The following is a 22,752-nucleotide window of genomic DNA, read 5'->3' on the forward strand; positions in this document are numbered from 1 at the left end:
TAAGACAAATAAAAGTAGTATAAAACTCATTCTGATTTCAAAGCCAAGGAATAAAAGTGGGTTTTCAGACGGGTTTTGAAAGTGTCTAATGCTGGGGAGGTCCTGGTGGAAAGGGGCAGTTTGTTCTGCAATTCAGGAGCAGTCACGGCAAAGGGCTGGTCTCCTCTGTACCTTAATCTGGACCTCGGGACAGTTAGAAGCATTTGATCCACAGACCTCAGTGATCTTGCAGGTGTGCACCAGTTTAAAAGACCAGAGAGGTATGAGGGTGCTAACCCGTGCAAAGCCTTAAAAACAAATATAATTTTAAAAATAAATTTGAAAGCTAACTGGCATCCAGTGTAAGGATGCTAGTATGGGGCATATGTGGTCTGTGCTGCAGCATTTTGGACCAGCTCCAGTCGATTAACTAATGACAGACTGACACCAGTGTAAAGACCATTACAAAAGTCTAGGCGAGATGAAATGAAGGCATGGATAGTTCTCTGAGAATCTTTGAAACAAAGAAAGGGTCTCACTTTTGCAAGTAGCCAAAGATGAAAGAAACTGGTCTTGATTACAGCATTAATCTGCTTAGCAAAAATTAGATCACTATCAGAAATCACTCCGAGGTTCCTCGCAAAGGTTTTTTTTTAAATTTATTTCTAGGGGGCCAAATTCATAGAGGTTACAGGGACCAAACACAATGACCTCTGTTTTCTGTTTATTTAGGTTAAACAATCTAACAAACAAACAAACAATCTAACAAAACCTTCAGAGGACTCTCACATTTACCTGACACTGGAATGTAAATCTGTGAGTTGTCTGCGTAACAATGGAATGAGATGCCATGGTTTTTTGTTTTGTTTTGTTTTTTTAATTGAACCCATAGAGAGCATTAAATTGATAAAAAGGAGTGGGCAAAGAATGGACGCCTGGGGAACCCCACAAAAAAGTAAGGTTTTTGAGGATGTATCTCCCAATGTAACAGAAAAACTTCAACAACAAAGAAATACAAATGAAAGAAAAGCACAATTGCAATTAATGTCATTGACAGAGAGAATCTTTAGTGGTTAATAATTCCTTGGTGATTTTTAACTAATCAAGGCAATACAAAGGCTTATAGATAATCTATATGTTATTTTCTGGCAATATGCACAAACTGTTTTTCAAGAAGAAAACTTGTGATAGTAATATGATTTTTTACAAAACAACTAGTTATATTTTGGGACATAAAACATATGTATTCATCCATTCTCTTCAGGACCTTGCTGTGAGGCAAGATCAAGTGTAGTATATTAAAACATATGTTACATAGAAATTCTGAAAGCTAATCAAGCAAACTTGGGTTTATCATTACATGACAGTCTTTGTAGGCAACATTTCACACAGGCTACATTAGCTTGTAGATTTTGTAAACAGGTTGTCATCTATATTAACCTTCAATTATTTTAATAATTTAATAGACCTTTTACCCCAAAACCATATGTACATCCTTTTCTTTTTACCTGTTGTACTGTTCATTGGTCTTGATTGCTTTTGTGCAAGTTGGGCAGTTTTAGAAATACTTACTGTAGAAGCATACTTTTCTCTTTATAACAATGGAACAATTAAAGGTTTAAGTATTTTTCTTTAAAGCACTTCTATTGAGTTTAAATTACATACATTTCAAAGTAATTGCTGGAAAGAATGTTGTCAAACTCTGTGCGGAATTCAGGATAAGAACTGTAAGTGCATGGTATATGAAGGGTAGCATCACAAGTATGACCAACAGGCCTTCTTCTGAGCCCAGTTTCAGCATTAAAGGACACAAGAATTTTGTCAACACAAATGACAGAAGACCCAGTGCAGAAACGCAGGATTTTTTCAGCTTTAGTTTCATCAGCAGTTTTGACATAATGCTGAAGATACTTAAAGGTGATACGTTCTCTTTGAGACAGCACCATGTTTGTTGTTTCAAACAGTTGCAATACTCTTTTGCCTGTGGCCTTCTTTGTCTCATACAGAGACAAAACCCTTTCCTTGTCTGACAGTTTCTGTTGTAGACCTGCCATAGGTGTGGAGAAGCAATCAACTATGTACTTTGGCTCTTGCAGAATGGCCTTATGAGCCATTCTTTCAATGGCAAGTTGCATGTTGTTCTTAGGAGGTAGAGAGTGTGAGCCCATCCTTGTGAAAAGGTCAAGCAGGTCCTCTTCATCACTTTCACCCATTGTGCCCTGGAGAGCATTTTCAACTGCTGATCTCTCAACAGGAGCGACATAGTTGAGAAACGATGTCATCAGAATGTCTATACTGACTGAGTCAATTCCATGAATGCAGGCTAAAATGAAAGCCTTTGATAGCCTCACTGGAAAGACTCCATGGTCTAGAAATCCTTTCACCCAAATTTGACCAACCGCTTGCCATTCAGCCTCACAAAAGTCAGGCCTCAGCCTTGGAACTCGCTCTGTTTCACCTTCACACTGTTCCACAAATTGCTCCCAAAATGCAGTGTAAACCTCCCTTGACACACCAGCATCATCGATACCTCTTTCATTGACAAAGTCCATCTTTAAAGTCACAGTCATAATGCTTTTGTCCTTAAATACAACCAAAAGATCTTCAACAACCTTTATCCTACGAATTAATACAGTTCGAGGGCTTTCTGGACTTCCTGAGTTGCCAGTTGAACTTGATGGAAAACGTTGCTTGCTGGACCTTAAAGGCAGACTTTTTGCGATGGAATTCAGTCCATTGTCCTGAACACAAGACAAAACATACAAATGGCATAAAAAACACAAATTAATTACACAGATAACAAGAGAAGTGAGAACACACAAGGGACACAGCTGACACAAATTAACATGACGCCACAGGGGAAGCACAACTAGATACATCGAACAAGGAAACAAGACCTTTACAATAAAACAGGAAACAGAGAGACATGACTGCCCCGAAGCTGTTTACATAAAGTTGGGCACATTAAATTGTCCAAAATGTCTTGGAATGCTAAAGCATTAAAAATTCTTTTCACTATGACTAAGTGGACAATTGAATGTGGACTCTTTAGTAGTAAAGAAATTTCAGGGCCTTTTTGCCCTATCATGATACCAAGCTGAAACTGACTGAGGTCCTAAGAGTGAGAAATTATTTTACAAATTATAAACTATCACACAGATGCACAAACTGCAATGTCTTTACAGTATGTAAAAGGATTTCAGAGTTGCCTACAGTGATAAATCTTACCTGTGGAATTTGGGCTGCTCCCTCATGTATGACCTGCATATTTGACATGGCCAGGCTGCGCATCTCCTTGACCATTTCAGCAGCAGCATCTGGGAGACGAATTAGAAATTAGGTATGCAAACATTTCATGTACTCACTACGAAAACCAGTTAAGTATTTTTTTTTAAAAACAGTTTGTCCTTACCTTTACTTTTTCTGTAAAAAAGAAGATATGCACTCTGGGATCTAATGGGAAAAAAAGCATTTAATTCATTTTCAAATAAATCTAAATGTATGGCTTGTGTGTTATACATAACAGCATTTTTGTAAACCCAATTTTTGCACTTTGTTTTATGTGTCTTCATTTTCCCTGTGAAGTGCATTGAGTTTCAATTATCATTGTCAGGGTTTTGCAAACCAGCTTATTTCTACATCTACTCCAATATTTGGATGCTAATTTTGCACCATTTACTCTCTACCAGTCATTTAAGAATCTCAATTACTTATAATTTGCAGAATTTTTACAAATTTTAAAATAAATTTTGTAATTCAATATTATCATTGATAAAGCTACACAGAAAATGGACATTCTGCATAATGGGTATTTCAGTATATTTTAAATATAATTTGATACCACCTTTTACTTTTTACAAAACGCTTGTTTTGCCATTAATTCTCCATTCTCTTTCGCTTATCCTTATCAGACTTGCGGGGGTCTCGAGCCTATCCAATCTACCACAGACAAGAGGCAGGGTACATCCTGTCTATTGCAGTGCTCTTGTTTTGCTACTTTACAAAATTATTTAATATAAAACAATTTTCACAAACGATTCAGGCACCAAAAGAAAGATAGCTGTACATGCCTTCAGTGCTTATTCCCTGCATTGTATACATATTGTATGTATGTATGTATTCATACCAACTTTCAAGTAATATTTGAACTACAATGGAAAAATAAATGGAAAAATATATACAGTCAGGGAAACAAGCACAAAAACTTACCTCTCAGTGTTATTCAGCTGGAATGGCTGATAGACAAGCTGATGATGGAAAAAATAATCAAGCATAACATGATGGATCTGTCTTGCCACTGTAAGGCATACAAGTAATTGTACAACACAGTGATTTAGGAGCATGTTTTAGTATCAACAGTGAAAAAGTTACCAGTCTTACCTCTGTGACTCTGGTATCTTGAAAATGATGCCATCTGTTTCCGTGTTCCTCCTGGATCTTGATTGTTGCGGTGTAATGTCCACCTTTCAGATCCCCAAAATGATCCACAACTGCATACAGTTCATATTTCTGATTCTGATCCCCAAAGAAAAAATGACAGCCATCAGAATGAGCAAAGACAATGAAAATGATATTGATTAAATATTAAAATATACTATACATGTACCTCTGGTACCTGCAAGGTTTCAGGAACCTCCACATAAGAGTTGATGTATGATATGTAATTATAGTTGAACTCAAACCTCTTCAGCAGCAGACACAAAACATCTGGATGATCCTTTATTACAGCTGTCTGAATGAAAAACATTCAATTCAATTATATTATATTTTATATTCATAAAGCACCAAATCACAACAACAGTTGCCTCAGGGAGCTTGTCTGTTCCCAATACATGTTAATATGTTTGAGTAATTGTATTCAATGAATCATAAAACAATCAAAAACTTTTCTTTAAACTCACCATAGTAGCATCAACTTTGTCACCACACTGCTCACAGTAAATCTGATTTTCTCCGCAGAAATCGGAAGTTTTAAAGAACTCTTCAATGCCCTTCACCTGAAAAATGTTATTTAAAATCAGCTCTGACAAAGATGTGCTGACCAGTGAAATGAGGTGAAGAATTTTTCTTGAAGAAGAAGGTTTTTAACATGACCCATTAACTTTATTAGGTCAGACTCAAAGGTTAAGATGCAATGTTTAAAAGAAAAGTGAAAAGAAAAAATCTAACCAGTACACATATAGGCAAAACTAGATAAATTGTGTATTTTTAAATTAAATAAAGGAGTCCTAAATCAATCATTTAGACACCCCAAAAGTTATTTTATAGGTTTTAGGTTTTATAATGAAGTCTGTACTTAGGCCATGGTACTTAACATGGTTCAACAACTATTTCATTTTTATAGCACTGTAGCTACAGGAATTGTCATGTTAGTACTCCTCCACAAAGAAATCATTTGATTTATGCAATAATGATGTGTAAATGATGTATACTAAAATAGTAACAAAGTGATAAAGTGTAACACATTTTATGCAGTGAAAAAAATGAGTGTTGTGTTTTTTATAGAAAGTGGATAAAATGAAAGTAAAACAGTTATTATTTACTGAAAATCGGAAAATATTATATATCTGTAATTGACAAAAGCATGTAAGGTCAAAACAATTTCTCACAGCTGTCCTATCCTGACAGACAGAACATGCTGAGAAGTTTGCATCTTGTCAGATCCTTACCACACTGCAGGAATCCACCAGTGAAAGCTGAAGATACCAAAATGGTGCATCTCTGTCAGTCTGTATATGACCTTTAGAGCAGGTGGTCTTGTTTACTAAGTGACCGTGAAAGATCTGAAAATACAGATGCACAAAAATCTGTTCATTTTCTTTCAGTTATAATTAGAAAGCATTTGTTCACAACGAAAGTTGTCCAAAGCATTTTATACTCTAAGGCAAAGACTCCACAATTAAAAAAGGATATTTTGATCCAGTGTATAGATATAGACACCCTTTAGCATCGATGAAGACCTTACCTTTGATGCATCAGTGCTGGTCATTCTTAAAACCCTCTCAACGTACTCTGCAGCATTACGCTGTTCATTCACTGTGACAAATGCATATTATTATTATTTTTTAAAAGAAGTCATTTTGTAATTTTACCCTACAATTTTCCATTTTTATAATATTTTAATAATTATTTTAAATTATGTATGTATTATTTTAAATTATTTTAAAGTTATACAGTGCTCAGGAGTTTACAGTGTTAAAAAGGTTTTGTTGTTCTGTACCATTGTCGATGCCCAGCTTGTTTGTTATTTTAAATGTGTATGCTGTATAGTTCTGCAAGTCATCAAATAAGGCTTTCAAGTCATGATCAAGGAATTCAGAGCGGGCATTTTGTTCGGAGTACCTACACAGGAAGTAAACATGAGTGATTAACAAATGCACCGTAAACTTCATATATGATAAATACAGAATCATGCTTAAAGCTGGACAACAAACTTTTTCACAGCCTCTCTGAAGTCTTTGGTCCTGAACAGCACCTGCAGCACACTGTTCAAGTAACATGTGGATCCTTGGTTTATCAGTCCATGATACCTGTTAGCTGATGAGAAGAGAGAATTCATACAAAGAAGAAATATATTTAAAACATGAGCCTGGATCATAAAATACCCGAAGAGAAATAAACCAAAAACAGTTATTTTATAATTTCTACATTAGGAGTTTAACTGGGTATTTTTTTCAATGTTAATATTACTCTAAAACATCTCATTTGCCAATTCCAGTCAAATTCAGTCATTTGATTTGGTTGGCTGATTGGGAAAAGCACAAACCAATTCATATAATGTCCCAAAATTTACAGTGCGAGGAAAAAGAGAGCTAATTAAGTCCAAAGACTACCTGTAAACCTCCAAATTATATTACATTGAACCAAAGATCGGGGGCATCTAAGCTTGGAGCATTGCCAGGAGTATAGTGGCCTCAGTAACTGGTAAACTACAACAGTTTGGAACAAGCAAAACTCTCTTTAGAGTCGAGTGTCTGTCCACAGGGGCGGTCCTAGCCTGTTTGGTGCCATGGGTGAACATTTCCTCTGGCATGCTGGGGCAGAAGGTTGAGGGACACAGACACTAACAGACAAAATAAACGGATCCACAAGACCAGTAATGTTGTGGGGATGGAGCTGGACTCAGTTAGGGTGTCTGAGAGCTGGATGTTGTCCAGGATAAGGACAATGTTGGATAATACCTCCCACCCACTCATGCTGGCTAGTCACAATCCTGGGTTGTGCGAAATCCCAGAAATACACCCTCGACAAAGCGAATCTGTGAACTAAGGTGTAGGTCTATTAGGTCATGTTGTGGTGATGGTTGAGTTGGGGGACTTATGTTCATACTGAAGTGCAAAATTAAAACCAATGGAAGATGAACAAGAAAAGTTCAAAGTCATCAGGTGCTCAGTTTAGAAAAAACAGAAAAAAAAGAGGAGAAGAAACAAGCAAAAGATACGGGTAAGCAGATGTGTCATTGGATAATGGCAGGTCATCCTGAAACAATCAGAATCAGAATACTTAAATATTAATCCCTAAGGAAATAACGTGGATTACATTTGCTCCAAGAAGAAATGGTAAAAATAGTAACAGACTAAACTGTAAATTATGAATTTTAAATTGTTATTGATCCCTTTACCCCTGGTCCTAAAGTGTATATTTATTTTCTTAATCTTCTTATAAATATTGTTTGTTTACTTGCACTGCTGTAACTGGAGCCTCGTCGTCTCGTCTCTCTATATACTGGACTGTATGTAGCGAAGATGACAATAAAGTTTACTTTGACTTCAGCAGCGAGCAGGCGCACCGAGGGCTCTCGCGCTCACTTTTCGCGTATAGAATTTCGAAAAAACGAAAAAAGTCTGTATCATAATGTCTGGTGTTTTCGTGTTTGTTGGTTTGTTTTTATTTTATTTTGCGAGTTAGTTATTAGATGCTGCTCCAGACAGACAGAGAATCCCCCGCAGCCCACCCTCTCCTCCCTGTGCCGCAAGCAGCAGGCGCAAACGAGGGCGCCCTTACTCCCAGCAAATGGGCGATAGAAAACCGATCGGTGCCTATGCCATCCCCAAAATGCGCTGGCTGATGTCGGGGCAGCATGAGTACGAGCAACTGTTTTTTGTTTTTTTTTGCCGATGCTCGTGAAGCCGCCCCCCACCAAGATGCCGCCCTGGGCAACCGCCCATATCACCCCTATCAAAAACAGCTACTCTCTGCCCAAACTAAATAATCAACCTATAGTGCAGGAAATTGGCTAGAAAAAGAATCTGAACATAACCTCAGATCCCGAGAGAGATTTGTAATTCAGCAATTTTCTATCTATTAAACATTTATGATGATAAGGATGTTGATGAAAGCTAAATGAAAAAAGGCAAAAAGGAAACATCGAAATTCGTGTACGCTGGATAAATATCCATCTCCAACAATACGCCTGAGGATGAAAACAAAAAACAAACAAACAAAAGAGCTTTAAATATTTTCTGAAATCTTACCCAGAGATGTATTGGTGCACTGTCCGTTCATTTTCTGTGCCATCCTGCAACCACTTTACTTCTGCACCGCTGAATAAACTGCTCCTTAAAAAGAAATAAGCCGCATATTTTACCGGTTACGCTAAGCAACCACTAAACAACAACACATAGAATCCTACCTTCCGTTTAATTCAAGGCATTCCTTCCGAACTACTTAGTTTATTCCCGACACAATCTGCGATCTACAGATCCAATGAATTTAAAAGCCCCGGATTACTTTCTCTTTCTCTTCGGGTCTGCAATGTTGCTTACGTGTTTGAAATCTCGAAATTATCGAATTACTATTTTTTTTCAGAAACTTATTAAAAATGTGAATGCAGAACACCTAATATCTCCTTACTCACAAACACATGTGGATTAACCCAGAGCCTAACATGCACTCCTTCGGCAAATTAGGTTTGGGAATATATTTTTCAGTTGGGATGTATTGGAAATTCACATAAGATCATGAAGGCAGCATATGAAGTAATTGAACGAAGCAGCGCGAAAAATATCCTACGAATTTCATTTTTGCACAATACACAGCTTATAATTTGACTGCATGCTTCAGTTCAGCCATTCGATTAATGTTACAGCAGCTCATGGTGCAATAAAAGTAGTTTTAGAAGTACATTATTTCCCAAACACTTATATTTTATTACATTTATTTCAATTTATTTGAGTTGGGTTAGGAGTTGCCACCTCAGGATGTAGTCTTGCTAATGACCCACTAATTTTATTGAGGTGTGTTGCAGTAGGGACACATTTAAAGAGTAAATAAAGTGAAATACAGATGCAAGAAGACAGACCAGCGTTGTCATGTGACTTCTGGTAACTGCTGGGGGAAACTGAAAGTTAAAAACAAATTCATTTGACTGCAGACACAGATTGTTTATCCACGGAGAGGACGGAGAGTTTCTGAGCTAAAATGACCGACGAGAAAAGATACGACCCCAGAGACACGACGCTGAGATTCGTCAACAGGCCCGATGATCTGGATCCACTACGTAAGAAATACAACTAGTTATCATCACTGAAGCCCCTTAATTCTGCTCTTTCTAATAACTGTGCGTGATTTGATTTGGAATTATTATAATAAATTCACTGGTTATCCCAATTAAACCAAATGAAGTAGTATTTTATACAAACATTTTACTTGTGTGCTAAATTTCCGGGGTCGGAGCCTTTGAGCAAAGTAGGTTCTCGGGCAAGCTGCAGCACAATGTTGAGTTCACTGTCTGCGCATATTGTTGTTCCTCTCAGCTCCAGTGGAAGGAGACCAGGGTCTCAGAGCAGAGATGTCCTGCGGCCATGCCGTCACCCCGGAGTCGCTCACTGGGTGGTGTCGCAGCCTGTTGGATCAGGTACTTTCCAGGTTCCAAATAACATCATTGTTTTCATATAGTTTTACTTTTAGTTTTCTTGTCTAAGCTTGCGTGGGAAAATTAATATCTACATTTCTGCAAGGTTTTGGTTTATGTCTGTATCCAGACATCCAAAATTTATATTTAAATGTTGCTGATGGATTTATAATATTAAATAGGCAAATACAATGGCAATTTGACAAGATAGATCATCGGATCTTTTAGAAAGTTGTCACTCAAATGTGAAGACACTACACTAACCCTACACCACAGACACCACACATACAGACTGGGAGGTCTCCTTTAAAGGATTTACATCCTTCTTCTCACTTTGAACCTCAGTAGTTCATGGTGAACATGTCTAAATGCACTGACCTGCTATTACTGCATTTAATGGCTTAGATATTTATGTTATTATTCAATGTTACTATTGATTTTTTATGGTGAATAAACACATGAACAAAAGGATTTTCTGTTACATAAAAAGGTATTTAAGAAAAAACTCTCAGTTTATACCATGTAACCAACACAAAAAGTGAGAAAGGTGTTCATAAATGGGGAAATCAAATAACTCATTAAAACACACACACACACACACACACACACACACACACACACACACACACACACACACACACACACACACACATATATATGCATTTATTTATTTTTAATTGTACATTGTATTGTATTTTATGGACATTTTTAGCCATGGTGACCAAAGTCATAATTGTTAAGTGTAAGTAGTCAACACATAAATGGAAACATTAAATTAAGCTTGATGCTGTGCCAGTGTTTAGAACTTGTTTCTATCAAAAACATCAATTAGATGTCTTTACATCTTTAACATCTTTTTCAGGGCCAGTACAAATTTAAGTGCCCAGCTCTAAAGAATGGTACGCTACAGAAGTGTGATGCAGCTTGGTCCTACCAAGAGGTGCGCAGGCTGGCAGTACTGACAACAGAAGAGATGGAATACTTTGAAGAGAACATCGCTCGCCTAGCTGCCACAGAGTACTGTGAATTTAAAACTGTAAGTGTCCAAGTTAACCTCATTTAGTTAAGAGTTTAGTAGAGAATGATTGCTCCTACAAAACAAAAGGCTATTTTGGGGATAATTTTCTTTGTTCCCTGATTTATATCAACAGCAGGATCAACACACTGAGCTGTAAATTTAATAAATGATCTCAATCAAAACCGCCTGCGCTGTCATGAAGAAAAAAAAAATAGACGGAAATTTTTAACTCTCACTCCCGTTCTCCAGCCATAATTTGGCTGATAACTTGATAAATGACTTTTTTGTTAGAAAGAAAAACATTTTTAGTCTTTTGTTTATTTAAACATTTATTTTGATAAGTAAAAATAAAACCTGAAAAAAAATATTTGAGGCAATCAGGATAGGCCCATTGTTGAAGTGAGCAGGTCCTGGCCCCTTAGGCCCACTCACAGTATTCAAACTGTGCTTAAAAAAGGTACCATTTTCACATGGTAAGTGTTTCAGAAATTATTGATAAAAGTATTTTGGTTAAAGGTGGTATAAATGTAGTCATTAATCTTTGGTCAAAGCAGTGCCAGCAATTCCTCACTACTCTTAGTCATCATGATAAAAACAAACTAACTTGGTAAGTTTACTGCACTGATGTGAGGATAATATCAATCTGATCAGTTTCAGTCATGTGACTCTAAATAAAGAAAGTTTATATCCAAAAACACTGAACTTCTTGAATGTTTGTCATAACAGTGTCCTGGTTGCAAAACCTATGTGGAGAGAGAGGACCTGACCAACCTTAATGTTCAGTGCACAATCTGCACTGCAGACAAGAAGAAAGTGTCCCAGTTCTGCTGGCAGTGTTTGAAGCCATGGAAAGGCAGCGCTCCACGCTCTGACCGCTGTGACAACGATGGATGCATCAATCACGACCTCGAACTTCTCAAGAACTGCAAGACTACCGCTCTCCCTCAGGTTGAGGGGGTTGATGCCTGTCCCTCCATCCGGGCCTGTCCCACCTGTGGTCAGAGGGTGGAGCACGACAAAACAGGCTGCAAGAACATCATCTGTCCTCGCTGTCAGAAAGAGTTCTGCTTTGTGTGTCTGAAACTCACTCCTGAGTGCTTGAAGACAAGTTCTTACTTCATCCCCTGCAGTGATGGTGTAGCTCCCAGACAAACTTCAATACCTGTGTGGCGCAGAAACTAAGACACAGCATGCTCTCTGAGTCAGATCCTTCTCTCATGTTAGACTTTTTCTTTTATATTTCATTCAGAGAATTTCATTGAGAGAAGCCAAATGTTTTATAGCCTGACTTGCTCATATGCTTTAAATAGTGGTAAACTATGTTTCCTGTATGCATTTTTATGTTGTACAACAGACTTTTTAAAAAATAGTTTTCTTTGACTTAATCTCTATTAAATAATAGTTAGTCATCAACAAACAAGTCACTTGATAAAGATTCCTTGCAAATAAACAGAATACATATTTAGTGTCTGACAAATATCAGTTCATGTAGATATTTATGTGTTAATCAGTTTCTGCAGCTTTAATATAAATGAAATTAACCCTATAGGTGCAGTAGAGGGCCAACAATGAGACAACCACAAAAGTAGGAATGGTTTTACTGGTGGAGGATGCTGATATTTTTTTTTGTCATCATCTATTCTTTTTTACTAGTTTTCCTTTGGTTACGGTCAGTTTCACTGCTTTTAGCGTGAGGTGAAAACTCGACCCTACAGAGGTTGCACAAACAGTCCAACTCTACCGGATGCCACAAAACTACATGCCACTGCCAGAAGGTTTTCTGTGTCTCCCAGCACAGTCTTAAGAGCATGGAGCAGACTCCAGGAGACAAGCGGTTACTCTAAGAGAGCTGGAGAGGGTTGTAGAAGGCCTTCCACCCATCTGCAGGACCGGCATCTGTTCCTTTGTGGAAAGAGGAACAAGTTGAGTACTACCTTAGCTTCAAAATGACTTCCAGCACTGGTGTGAATGTCTCTGACCAAACAATTAGAAACAGACTTCTTGTGAGTGGCCTTAGGCCCTGATGTCCTTTAGTGGTCCTGTGCACACTACTCGGCATTGTGGAGTATAAATGGCCTTTGCCAATGAATACCAGAATACTAACAGAGTGACAGTAACAATAAAAATAACGGTTTCCTTTCCAAATATTTTTGCCACTATGATTTCATCCCACACACCCATTCTCCTTGTTGTTCTATGTTTACTAGCTGACTGACTCCTGTTTGTGCTGAAAAACTATGGGAGTCAAATTAAAGTAATGAAACACACTCTCCTCTCTGTTGTCCCATTTATTATATTTCAATTAGGAAGTAAAATTGCTTTAAGTAATGTGCATTGAATTCGCGTTCATTTAACCATGTTAAGTTTATCCAGAATAATTTTTCTTCAGCTCAGCCATCGTCACCAAAATTATTTTTGTTAATTTGTAAATTTTAAGTTTAAATCTGATCTAAGCTAGGTGAATTTCTTATTGGGTCCAGAGGTAAAGTCATATACAATATATGGACAACATTTTAGCCACGATTGTAATCAAAACATACTGTAAAATGAGTATTTTTGTATTTATTAATTCAGAGCCAAAGTTAAGAAAATCAATATATAAATGACAAAGAAATGGCAACAGATGAGCTCAGAGGGCTCTGCTGAAGAACACAATATGTCGCAATGCTTTAAAAGGAAATGCACAGCAGATTGAAAAGTAATTAAGTAATACTGCAATTAAAATCAGGCATTAAACATATAAACACACAAAAGTTTACATTTAAATATTTCCTTGTGAAATTTCTTGTCTGAAATCATTGACACTTTACATTCATTGGTATGTTGTTGTTTTTTTACACAAAGAAATGTGAAAATAAAATGAAATCGGTAATACACTAAAAGACTGCATAAAAATGAAACCATTAAGAACAAAAGACAAAAACACTCAGTGATAACAGAAATATAATTCTGTGTTAAGGTATATCCCAAGTTTCTTTGAACCTTTAAAAACGTTACGGCAAATAAAGCCTTTAGTCAATTCTAACTTAAGCATTTTGTAGCTGTTAAAATGAATGAAAAAGAGACAAATACAACACTCAAGCTATATTTTTCAAAAAGAACAGTGGAATAAATGAGCAGTATTATAACACTTTCTCTGCGATCTTCAATGCAATTTTGGTATCAATCATATTCATGAATGAAAATGTGTATTTTGTTGACATTTAAAGAGTTTACATTTTGCCCAAAGTGACCTCTTAATCTATTTCAAGATTTAAACTTCTTCTAATATTTCTTTGTTTTTCTAACCATTTCGTCATGTGCTGTGTGGTTTCATCCGTAGTTTTCTTTATGATGATCTTTGTCTGACTGTCGTCTTTACAAACACTATCAATTTCTGTATGCTCTTCGTCAATTACTCTAACAATAGGACTTGAATTCTTTGAAACATGTCCTCCTTCTGTAAGTCGCTGAGCTCCAATTCTTGCTTTTGGTTGAAAACACTCCAGTCTTATAATTTCAATATTTTCCTCACTACCTCCGTCCTGCTCCTCTGTTAGTCTTTCCTTTGTTATCTTATTCCCCTCACTCTGATTCAGTTTGGTATCACGTTCATTTTTCTGTTCTTTGCTCTGTATCTGCACACCACCAACACTTTGTGATGTACGGGTAACACTGATAATCTTCTCAGCTGTTTTCTGCCCTCTACCATCTAATCTCATGCTAACATGCTTCACAGCTTCACTGTTGTCAGGATTTTCAGGGGCGATTTCACTCATTTGAATATATTTATCAGCTTCTTCCGTTTCTTCCCTGTCATCCCTCACACTCCTCCTCTGAGTTTGCACACTAACATCTTTATGTGCTGAATGTGTAACATCATGATTACTGGCTTCACCCATCACATCTTCTTTTATTGGTTCATTAAGAAACCTGCTAATGCTCCTCTGCTCATTCATCTGATTATCTTTAGGTATGATTTGTATTCTGTCACTGCCTGTTTGCTCGTCCTGAGATCCATTTAAGAGGTCATATCTTGTTAACAGCTTTCCTTCTCCTGTCGTTACTTTATCAGCTTCAACACTTACAAATTTAGAGCTGTAATCTTTTCCAACATTTGGTCTACCTCCCCCATGTTCTCCTGTATCCTTTCTAGAGTCGTCTGATACTTTACCACCCTCACAGTCTGTGTGATTTCTATGGCGTGTTGTCAGGGACAACTGTTCCATCTCCTTGATCTCTTCACCAACAGCATCTGCGGGATGAATTTGAAATTTGTTATAAAAGCATTTAATGCACACCAACAAAACATTAATGGAAAGCATTATAAAAAGATTTGTCCTTACTTTTCTTCTTTCTGTAAAAAAGTAGATAAGCACTCTCAGATCTAAAGAAGAAAAGAAACTGATTTATTTTTCAACTAAATCAAAATGTGTAGCTCATGTATTCAATACAGTGGTTTGAAAAGTATGTTAAAGCTTTGTATATCTACAGACTGCGATATTCGCCCTTTGAAAATTAGCTCCAGTTCAGTCAGATTAAATGGGGAGCAACTGTGAACAGCAATGCTTAAGTCTTGCCATAGATTCTCAATAATATTTAGGTCTGGACTTTGAGTGGGTAATTCTAAACCATGAACTTGCTTTGATCTAAACCAGTAAGGACTGAGGCCTCCTGGTGGGTTGCCAAGGTACTGCAGGTGGGCCGCAGCGATAACAGAAATTCAGTTAGAAATACTCATGTACTGATACATATTTATATAAATATATTTATATAAAAAAAAACTGAATTTAAACCGGGAGTATGGTTGCTTTATTATATTATTATTCTAACCTAAATTTTCTGCTCTTGATTTGAAGTTTGTGTCTCCTTAACCTGGATGACACATTGACCTTAACAACTGGCATATAACTCGGTACAGCCTGTGTTGTTTATGTTATTTAATACAATTTTTAGAAAATTCATATTTTTTGTTTTTTTTGTATTTTGATTAGACTGAAGATTTAAGAGTGAGTGGGCCCCGAGGGATGTTCTGTTTTTTTTAAGTGGGCCTCAGCACTCTTGACTTTGGGAATGGCTGATCTAAACCATTCCTTTGTTTGCATCAGCAGAATGGTATGACATAGTAATGTGGTATAGTGCATTAAATTCAATGCCAGTGCATTCACCTGCATACATGAGCTCTAATATATCTACAGTATGCACTTGTGCAAAATAAAGAAATATTTGCAAAAAAACACTATGTGGATATAAGAAAAAGACAAAATCTTACTTCTCAGTGTTGTCTACTTGGAACGGTTCATAATCAAGCTGTGATGGAAAAAGCAAAGCAACATATGATGCATCTCTTTCTCCTCCTCTGTAATACATAACTGCGCAACATGGCTGTTTTGTATAATGTTTCAGCAATAGTGAAGAAAGGACTAACAGTCTTACCTCTGTGACTTCAGCATCATCGAAATTATACCATCTGTCTCCGTGTTCCTCCTCGATCTTGATTCTTGCACTGTAAAGTCCACTTCTCAGATCACCAACATGATCCACAACTGCATACAGTTCATATGTCTGACTCTGATCACCAAAGAAAGAAATGACAGCCATGAAAATGAGCAAAGAAAATGAAAAGGATATTGTATAAATATTAAAATATACTGTTATACATACGTCTGGTATCTGCAGGGTGTAGGGAACCTCCACAGCACAGCTGATTTTGACGTATGACATGTCATGATAGCTGAACTCAAAGCGCTTCAGAAGTAGAGGCAAAACATCTGGATGATGCTTCATTACATCTTTCTGAAAGAAAAACATCAGAATATGTCATTATGGTTTTTTTTCATTATAACATTATGAAGTAATAATTCTACAATAACAAAATCAGCTAATGTGCATAAATCAGAAACAACTTTTCTCTTTACTTACAGTAGTAGCATCAACTTTGTCATCACACTGGTCACAGTACATCTGATTTTCTCTATTTAATTCTGTCATTCTGAAAAACTCGTCAATGCCATCCACCTGGAAAATGCACACATTTCATTTTATTCCTTAATTCCCTCTGACATAAACCCGCTGACTAGTTTCACGGATGTACGGTATTCAGAAATGTTTTCTCAAGAAGGAATGTGTCTAACAAGAGACAACTAATTAACCCTTGAGTCTAACTTCCTTTTGAAGGAGATCTGAGAGAAAGCAGTAAACCCTCACTTTAGTAACAAACTACACAACCAGCACACAATTACTGGTGTTAGTAGGCATTCAGACTGCAGACTTCTGCATCAGCTGCAGCTGATTTATAAAAAATCTGTAGCTGATAACTCAAACCATTCCAGTTCCTTTGTGTTACTTAGAAAGAGACAGGGTTGGACTTTAGCACCCCTGTTATCATTGTGGCCTACACTGTTCTGAGTTGTGCTACTACTCTCCCCACCCCCACCTTCCCATGCATGTGGATTTAGGGCGGGAGGTGTGTTCTTAGATTTATGACACGGTCTAAGGAGCTTGGAAAGAAAAGCGTCTGGACTTCTTTAAGTTGCTTGAAGACGTTTCACCTCTCATCAGAGAAGCTTCTTCAGTTCTAGGGTCAACAGATACAGAGACTAGTGCTACTGTAACTCAGACAAACTCACTGTGATGAACAACTGAATGTAAAATAGCAGCAATCCTAAAGAGAGCCTGATTGAAAATGCTGGTTTAAAGATTTATAACACATTAGTTTGCATCTGACTGTGCTTGGCCTCGTAGTTTAGATCAGCGGTTCTCAAAGTGTGTGGCAGAGTTCTGACAGGTACAAGTTACCTGGCAGATAAGTTTTGCGGACCTCATGTTTAACATCTGCGGCTGTCGACTTACACACGCAGCTGCAGCTTTTCGGCTACAGCCTACACACATCAACAACAACAACAGGACCCAGTTCATTCTGTTTTAAGTCGGCGAGGCATGATTGGGGATGCCGCTCAGGTGTGTCCGCCTTCCCCGCAACCATGCCGCAGACCACACCCCACCAAAGCTCTGCAGTCAAAAACAGGCTCACTACAGCCAATAAGAGTGAATAGTATAAACTCTCAATAAATTCTATATTTTTCATCTGTGTTCACAAGTTTCTGGATTTCTTTTTCTTTATAAGACTAAGACTGAACTTTATTTTTGTTTGTCAATTTTCACATTTTGTTTAACTTGTTGCTTGTTTGAAGAAGTGGTGCAGACTAGTGAAGCGGTTTAGTGACAAAAGTTACAAATAGTTGTTTGAAATGAAAGTTATTTGTTTAAAACAAGTTACTGAAGGATTCATTGTGAATTTATTAGAGTTTATTATCTAAATAAAGTTGCAGTTAGGCTTTTCTGTCATTGTTTTTATTAGACTGTGTGTGAAAACATTTCTTCAAAGTCGGAGAACCCCTGGTTTAGATCAAGGAACCGTGAAAGTAGTCCAGGCCCTTTGATCACATTATGGTTAATTTTTGGTGGGGATGTACCAAGTGTGGCAAGAAACAGGTTTGAATGTGATGATTCAAAACTGTTCATGTTTATACTGTCTTGATTTTAAATAGTTAAAGAATAGATATTCTTTCTAAATATATGTATTTTACTTTATTTAGAACTTTAGTTTTGGATATTCATCTTTAAGTGGGAGATATTTCTTTGTCTTTTGTTTTCTAGAAAAATATTTTTCTTCGTTAGTTTGTCTTAGTTTTTCTAAAGTATGGCCAACTAATCTGCACTGTAATTATGACTATGAATAAGCCACTGCTGTGAAGTAAAGGGAATAAAAACTGGTGAAAAGCCACCGACACGCTCAGGGGCAAAAGTTAAACCAATTGAAAGTGTACAGTGGAGGGAATAATTACTGGGTGCCCTGCTGAATTGCTCACTTTCAAAGAAATGAACAGTCTCAAATGGAGAGAGACAGAATATAAACCAAAAATCCAGAAAACAACTTTTATTTGCACTGTATAGAGCGAAATAAGAATGTAGTCTGCAAACCAGCCAAAATTCTGGCTCCCACAGATTGTAATCTGTGTGCCACACGGGTACACAGCCAATCAGTGAATTGCAGATACTCCTGGTCTCAGTATAAAGCTCACCTTTTCACAGAATCTGTTTGTTTCATTCCAACATCTCCACCACCATGGGTGAGACCAAAGATCTGTCAAAGGGACAAGACTGTAGATCTGCATAAGGTTGGAATGTGCTACCACACCATCAGCAAGAAGCTTGGTGAGAAGGTGACAACTGTTGGTGTAGTTTTGCAGAAATGGAAGAAACATAAAATGACCATTGGTCGCCTTCAGTGTGGAGCGCTTGCCTCATATGGTGAAGATGATCATGTGCCCAAAAGTACACAGGAGGAGCTTGTTAATGATATCAAGGTAGTTGTGACCACAGTCAGCAAGAACACCATTGATAACACACTAATGGCATAATGGACTAAAGTCTTGCAGCACCCAAAAGCTCCCTCTGATCAAGAAGGAGCGAGTACAGGCCCATCTTTAGTTTGTCAGTGACCTCTAAATAATTTAGAGAAGGTTTAGGATAAAGCGCTGTTGTCAAATCAAAACCAAAATCGAGCTCTACGGCATCAACTTGACCTGCAATGTTTGGAGGAAGAGGAATGCTGAGTATGGCCCAAAGAACATCGTGCCCTACAGTCCAGCATGAATGTGGAAACATTATGCTTTGGGCTGTTATTCTGCTAAGAGTACAGGATGACTCCACCGTATTGTACCTTCGTCCCTCAGCCAGAACACTGAAGATGGATCCTGGATGGTCTTCCAGTATGACAATGACTCAAAAATACAATCAAGGAAACAAAAAGAGGAGCTAATGAAGAAGAACATTAAAGTCATGGAGTGGCCTAGCCAGACCTCAGTCCTTAAAATCTGTGTAGGGAGTGCTAAGTGGCAGCCAAAAAACAAACAAACAAACAAACAAAAAAAACAGGATTAAGAGAGTTCCTGTAAAGAAGAGTGGGCCAAAAATCCTCCTGAGACATGTGCAAGCCTGGTGACCAGCTACAAGACCCTAAAACTTTTATGTCACGTGTTTTTATGAATTTTTGGTTAACATGTTGTCTCTCCATGACACTATCACAAAAATTAGAGACTGTTCATTTCTTTTTCAGAAAATTTTCAAATTCAGCAGGGTTTGAAATTTCCCCTACGGTATATATTGAAAACAGAAACATGCTCAGAGGTTTGAGGCTTGTCAGATCCTTACCACTCTGTATCCTTCACTTCCTTTTGTGTCAGTGCAGGAATCCACCAGTGCAAGAGGAAGATGCCAGAACGGTATATCTATGTCAGTCTCTGTCAGGCATTTACAACAGGTGGTCTTCTTTGCCAACATGCCATGGAAGATCTGAAAAACAAATGAACACAAACCTGTTAACATCTATTATTTTTTTCCATCCTGCTTATAGTTACCCTTTGATGAAGACTGTACCTGTGATGCCTGAGGACTGGTCAGTGTTAAAATCTTCTCAAAGTACTCTGCAGCATCATGCTGTTCATACACTGAGTGCAGAGATGTTCAACAAAACAAGTCAACTATAAAAATGTTTCTTTAACTATGAACTTTAATTATGGGTTATGAATGCAACACTTCAAATGCACAGGTGATTTACAGAATTCAAATGTTTTGTTGTCCTGTGTGTTAACATACTGTACCATTGTCAATGCCCAGCTTCTTTATTAATGCATCCGTCTTTGCAGTATGATTCTGTAAGTCTTCAAACAGTGCTTTAAGATGTTGGTCAATAAACTGAGAATTTTCATTGGTGTGCCTAAACAAAGACACTGCTGGTCATGAGTGATACAAAACTCAGTTTTAAACTGCTAATCTAGCTGACATGAATACATTATAGTGCATGACAACGGACAACAACAAACCTCATCACAGCTTCTCTGAAGTCTTTGGTCATAAACAGCACCTGCAGCACACTGTTCAGATAGCATGTTGCTCCTTCTTTTGCCAAGCCATGATACTTTACATCCGCTGCTGGGGAGAGATTGTTATGAAAGCATGCAAGTAGCAGAACTGCTTTCATACCATAAGCATGGATTATAAAACAGCACAGACAGCGAGTAGTTGCACCCGTTCATGTTTTGCACAATTTACTGTTTTGTAGATTGAATTTTACGAGAAAAGTGTCAAAATCTCTGTTGATCAGTCCACATTCTAGTGAATAGACTGCTTAGTATTACATTTTTAAGACCCAGTTTGCTGCAAAAGAGGTTGAGGACACTAAACGCACTGCACCTACCTGCAAGGTTAAAGGTTCCGTCGAAAAACTGTCGACCCGTGTAATTCATTTTCAGTCACTTTAGAACCTCAGTCCCGTTTTACGCCGCCAGCGGCCACAAAGACACGGCTGGTTAACAGCAAAACAGTCGCAACGGTTCCGTAAATACCTTTTCTACAAATGCACTAATGCATGTGAGCATGCATTACGATTGCAACTTCGAGACACTCCCTGAGATTCTTCACGCACAAGAGGATTAAGCTGTTTTCACGTCCAGTTAAGTCGAAACTGTGGAAATAGTTTCTGTTTGACCTGTTCGTGCTGTATTCAGGGTACACCGGAAAAAACAACTATTTCTATTAAAATAAGCGTCACATGACCGAACAATGTTATCCTCTCCAAAAGGTAGTGGGCACTGCACCCTTAAATGTGATATTTAAAAAATATGAACCCGTAGTTATTTAATCAGAAATAAGAAACCTGTTAATATGTTACATGTGTACCGATTCTAGAAGGAAGGCGGGATAACTGAACTCTGAAGCAAACAATGCATTCCTTTGGAATACGTCAGTCATCTATTTTTAATTCAGAAAGTGAAGCAATCACTGTTGGCACAGGGTGTTAGTTATTAGAGATGTAGAGCAGGTAAAGCAATGACATTATCTACTTGTTGTTCGGGTTACTACACAGTACACCAGTAAAAACAAATACTTTTATGCAATTTTCTTTTATGCCCATTTCTGGGAAACACTGCTGCTGTATGCTGAAATGTATATAGTAATATATAGTGTATAATATATATAGTGATATATACTGGGGGACAATACTTTTTACATTTTAAGGTATCTTTGCTCTCATAGCCTGCTTCAACACTAATATTCCTACAGAATATGTTTTATCCCCATCAGCACTCATCTGTTGTTGCATGTGTGTTTGTCAGTGAGTGCTGTGGAAGCTGAGACACTCATTCTGTGTTAAATGAAGAGACTAGAGTTGAAGTTCAGCCGGCTTTGTTGACTTAGAAACCAAAAACACAGCCAAAATGATGAGCTCATGAGATTATAATTACCAGGAAATTCCACTGAACATGCAACGTTCTGTCAAAACAGCCACATTGATTCCAGCTGTGAGGGTGTTTACTTGATAAGATTCCCGATGAGATCATTCATGCTTTCTGCTTTGCAGGCAGCACTTGCCTTTCCTCTGTTTAATAACAATCTTTAAGAAAGTTTCATCAGCTGCATTGTCTTTCCACCACAATATCTGTCAGAAAGCAGAAAACGTACACTTATTTAATGCATTTAATGTTAATTTGTCTTATTTCTTTCCTGAAGACCTCCATATATACTTACAGACAAGGATGCATTGAAGAGCACAGTTTTATTTTATACAACAATAAAAGCTGATTATTTTCAAACATGAGCATATTATTGGATTATTGTCACTTTTTATAAACAGTCTATATACAAAGCAACTTGCAAACAGTGGCTGAAGTGCAAGCAGCAGTGGCAGCTGAAGCCATCGGTGGAGATGATCTCAGTCAAGGCTTCAGTCCTCCAGGAACCTTCATCACCATGTGGATCACAGACATGTGCTGGATTCCATATTCAGACAACTTTGTCTCAGATCCATCCAACATCTTATCTGTAAATATCAGCCGCAGAGCTTCCTCTCCTGCGCGCA

General features: G+C 37.5%; 3 protein-coding genes across 4 annotated transcripts; 1 reads left to right on the top strand and 2 right to left on the bottom strand.

Annotated features, from left to right (window-relative positions):
• On the bottom strand, positions 1-6,594 carry LOC113018822 (uncharacterized). The gene is made up of 11 exons (XM_026162217.1): positions 6,414-6,594; positions 6,200-6,321; positions 5,945-6,015; positions 5,649-5,762; positions 4,881-4,976; positions 4,586-4,711; positions 4,360-4,494; positions 4,189-4,226; positions 3,392-3,432; positions 3,208-3,296; positions 1-2,720 (listed from the first exon to the last, which is right to left on the bottom strand). Exons 1-11 carry the CDS (start codon positions 6,575-6,577, stop codon positions 1,632-1,634), a joined length of 2,085 nt encoding a protein of 694 aa, XP_026018002.1. The 5' UTR covers positions 6,578-6,594; the 3' UTR covers positions 1-1,631.
• Positions 6,595-9,192: 2,598 nt separating this feature from the next.
• Positions 9,193-13,270, top strand: LOC113018824 (probable E3 ubiquitin-protein ligase ARI5). Its single transcript, XM_026162221.1, has 4 exons — positions 9,193-9,478; positions 9,735-9,835; positions 10,695-10,868; positions 11,577-13,270. Exons 1-4 carry the CDS (start codon positions 9,400-9,402, stop codon positions 12,030-12,032), a joined length of 810 nt encoding a protein of 269 aa, XP_026018006.1. The 5' UTR covers positions 9,193-9,399; the 3' UTR covers positions 12,033-13,270.
• Positions 13,271-13,392: 122 nt separating this feature from the next.
• On the bottom strand, positions 13,393-21,556 carry LOC113018823 (ubiquitin carboxyl-terminal hydrolase 17-like protein B). 2 transcript variants are annotated; one of them, XM_026162220.1, is made up of 11 exons: positions 21,091-21,556; positions 20,717-20,822; positions 20,495-20,610; positions 20,271-20,341; positions 20,046-20,186; positions 16,752-16,847; positions 16,494-16,625; positions 16,266-16,400; positions 16,102-16,139; positions 15,176-15,216; positions 13,393-15,084 (listed from the first exon to the last, which is right to left on the bottom strand). In XM_026162220.1, the coding sequence occupies exons 1-11, from the start codon at positions 21,137-21,139 to the stop codon at positions 14,087-14,089; spliced, it is 1,923 nt and encodes a 640-aa protein (XP_026018005.1). In that variant the 5' UTR covers positions 21,140-21,556; the 3' UTR covers positions 13,393-14,086. The 2 variants fall into 2 exon arrangements, with proteins under 2 accessions (XP_026018005.1, XP_026018003.1); XM_026162218.1 differs by having other exon boundaries at positions 20,717-20,825.
• Between the last annotated feature and the right edge of the window lie 1,196 nt (positions 21,557-22,752).

The sequence above is a fragment of the Astatotilapia calliptera genome, chromosome 3, assembly GCF_900246225.1.
Source record: "Astatotilapia calliptera chromosome 3, fAstCal1.2, whole genome shotgun sequence".
NCBI lineage: Eukaryota > Metazoa > Chordata > Actinopteri > Cichliformes > Cichlidae > Astatotilapia > Astatotilapia calliptera.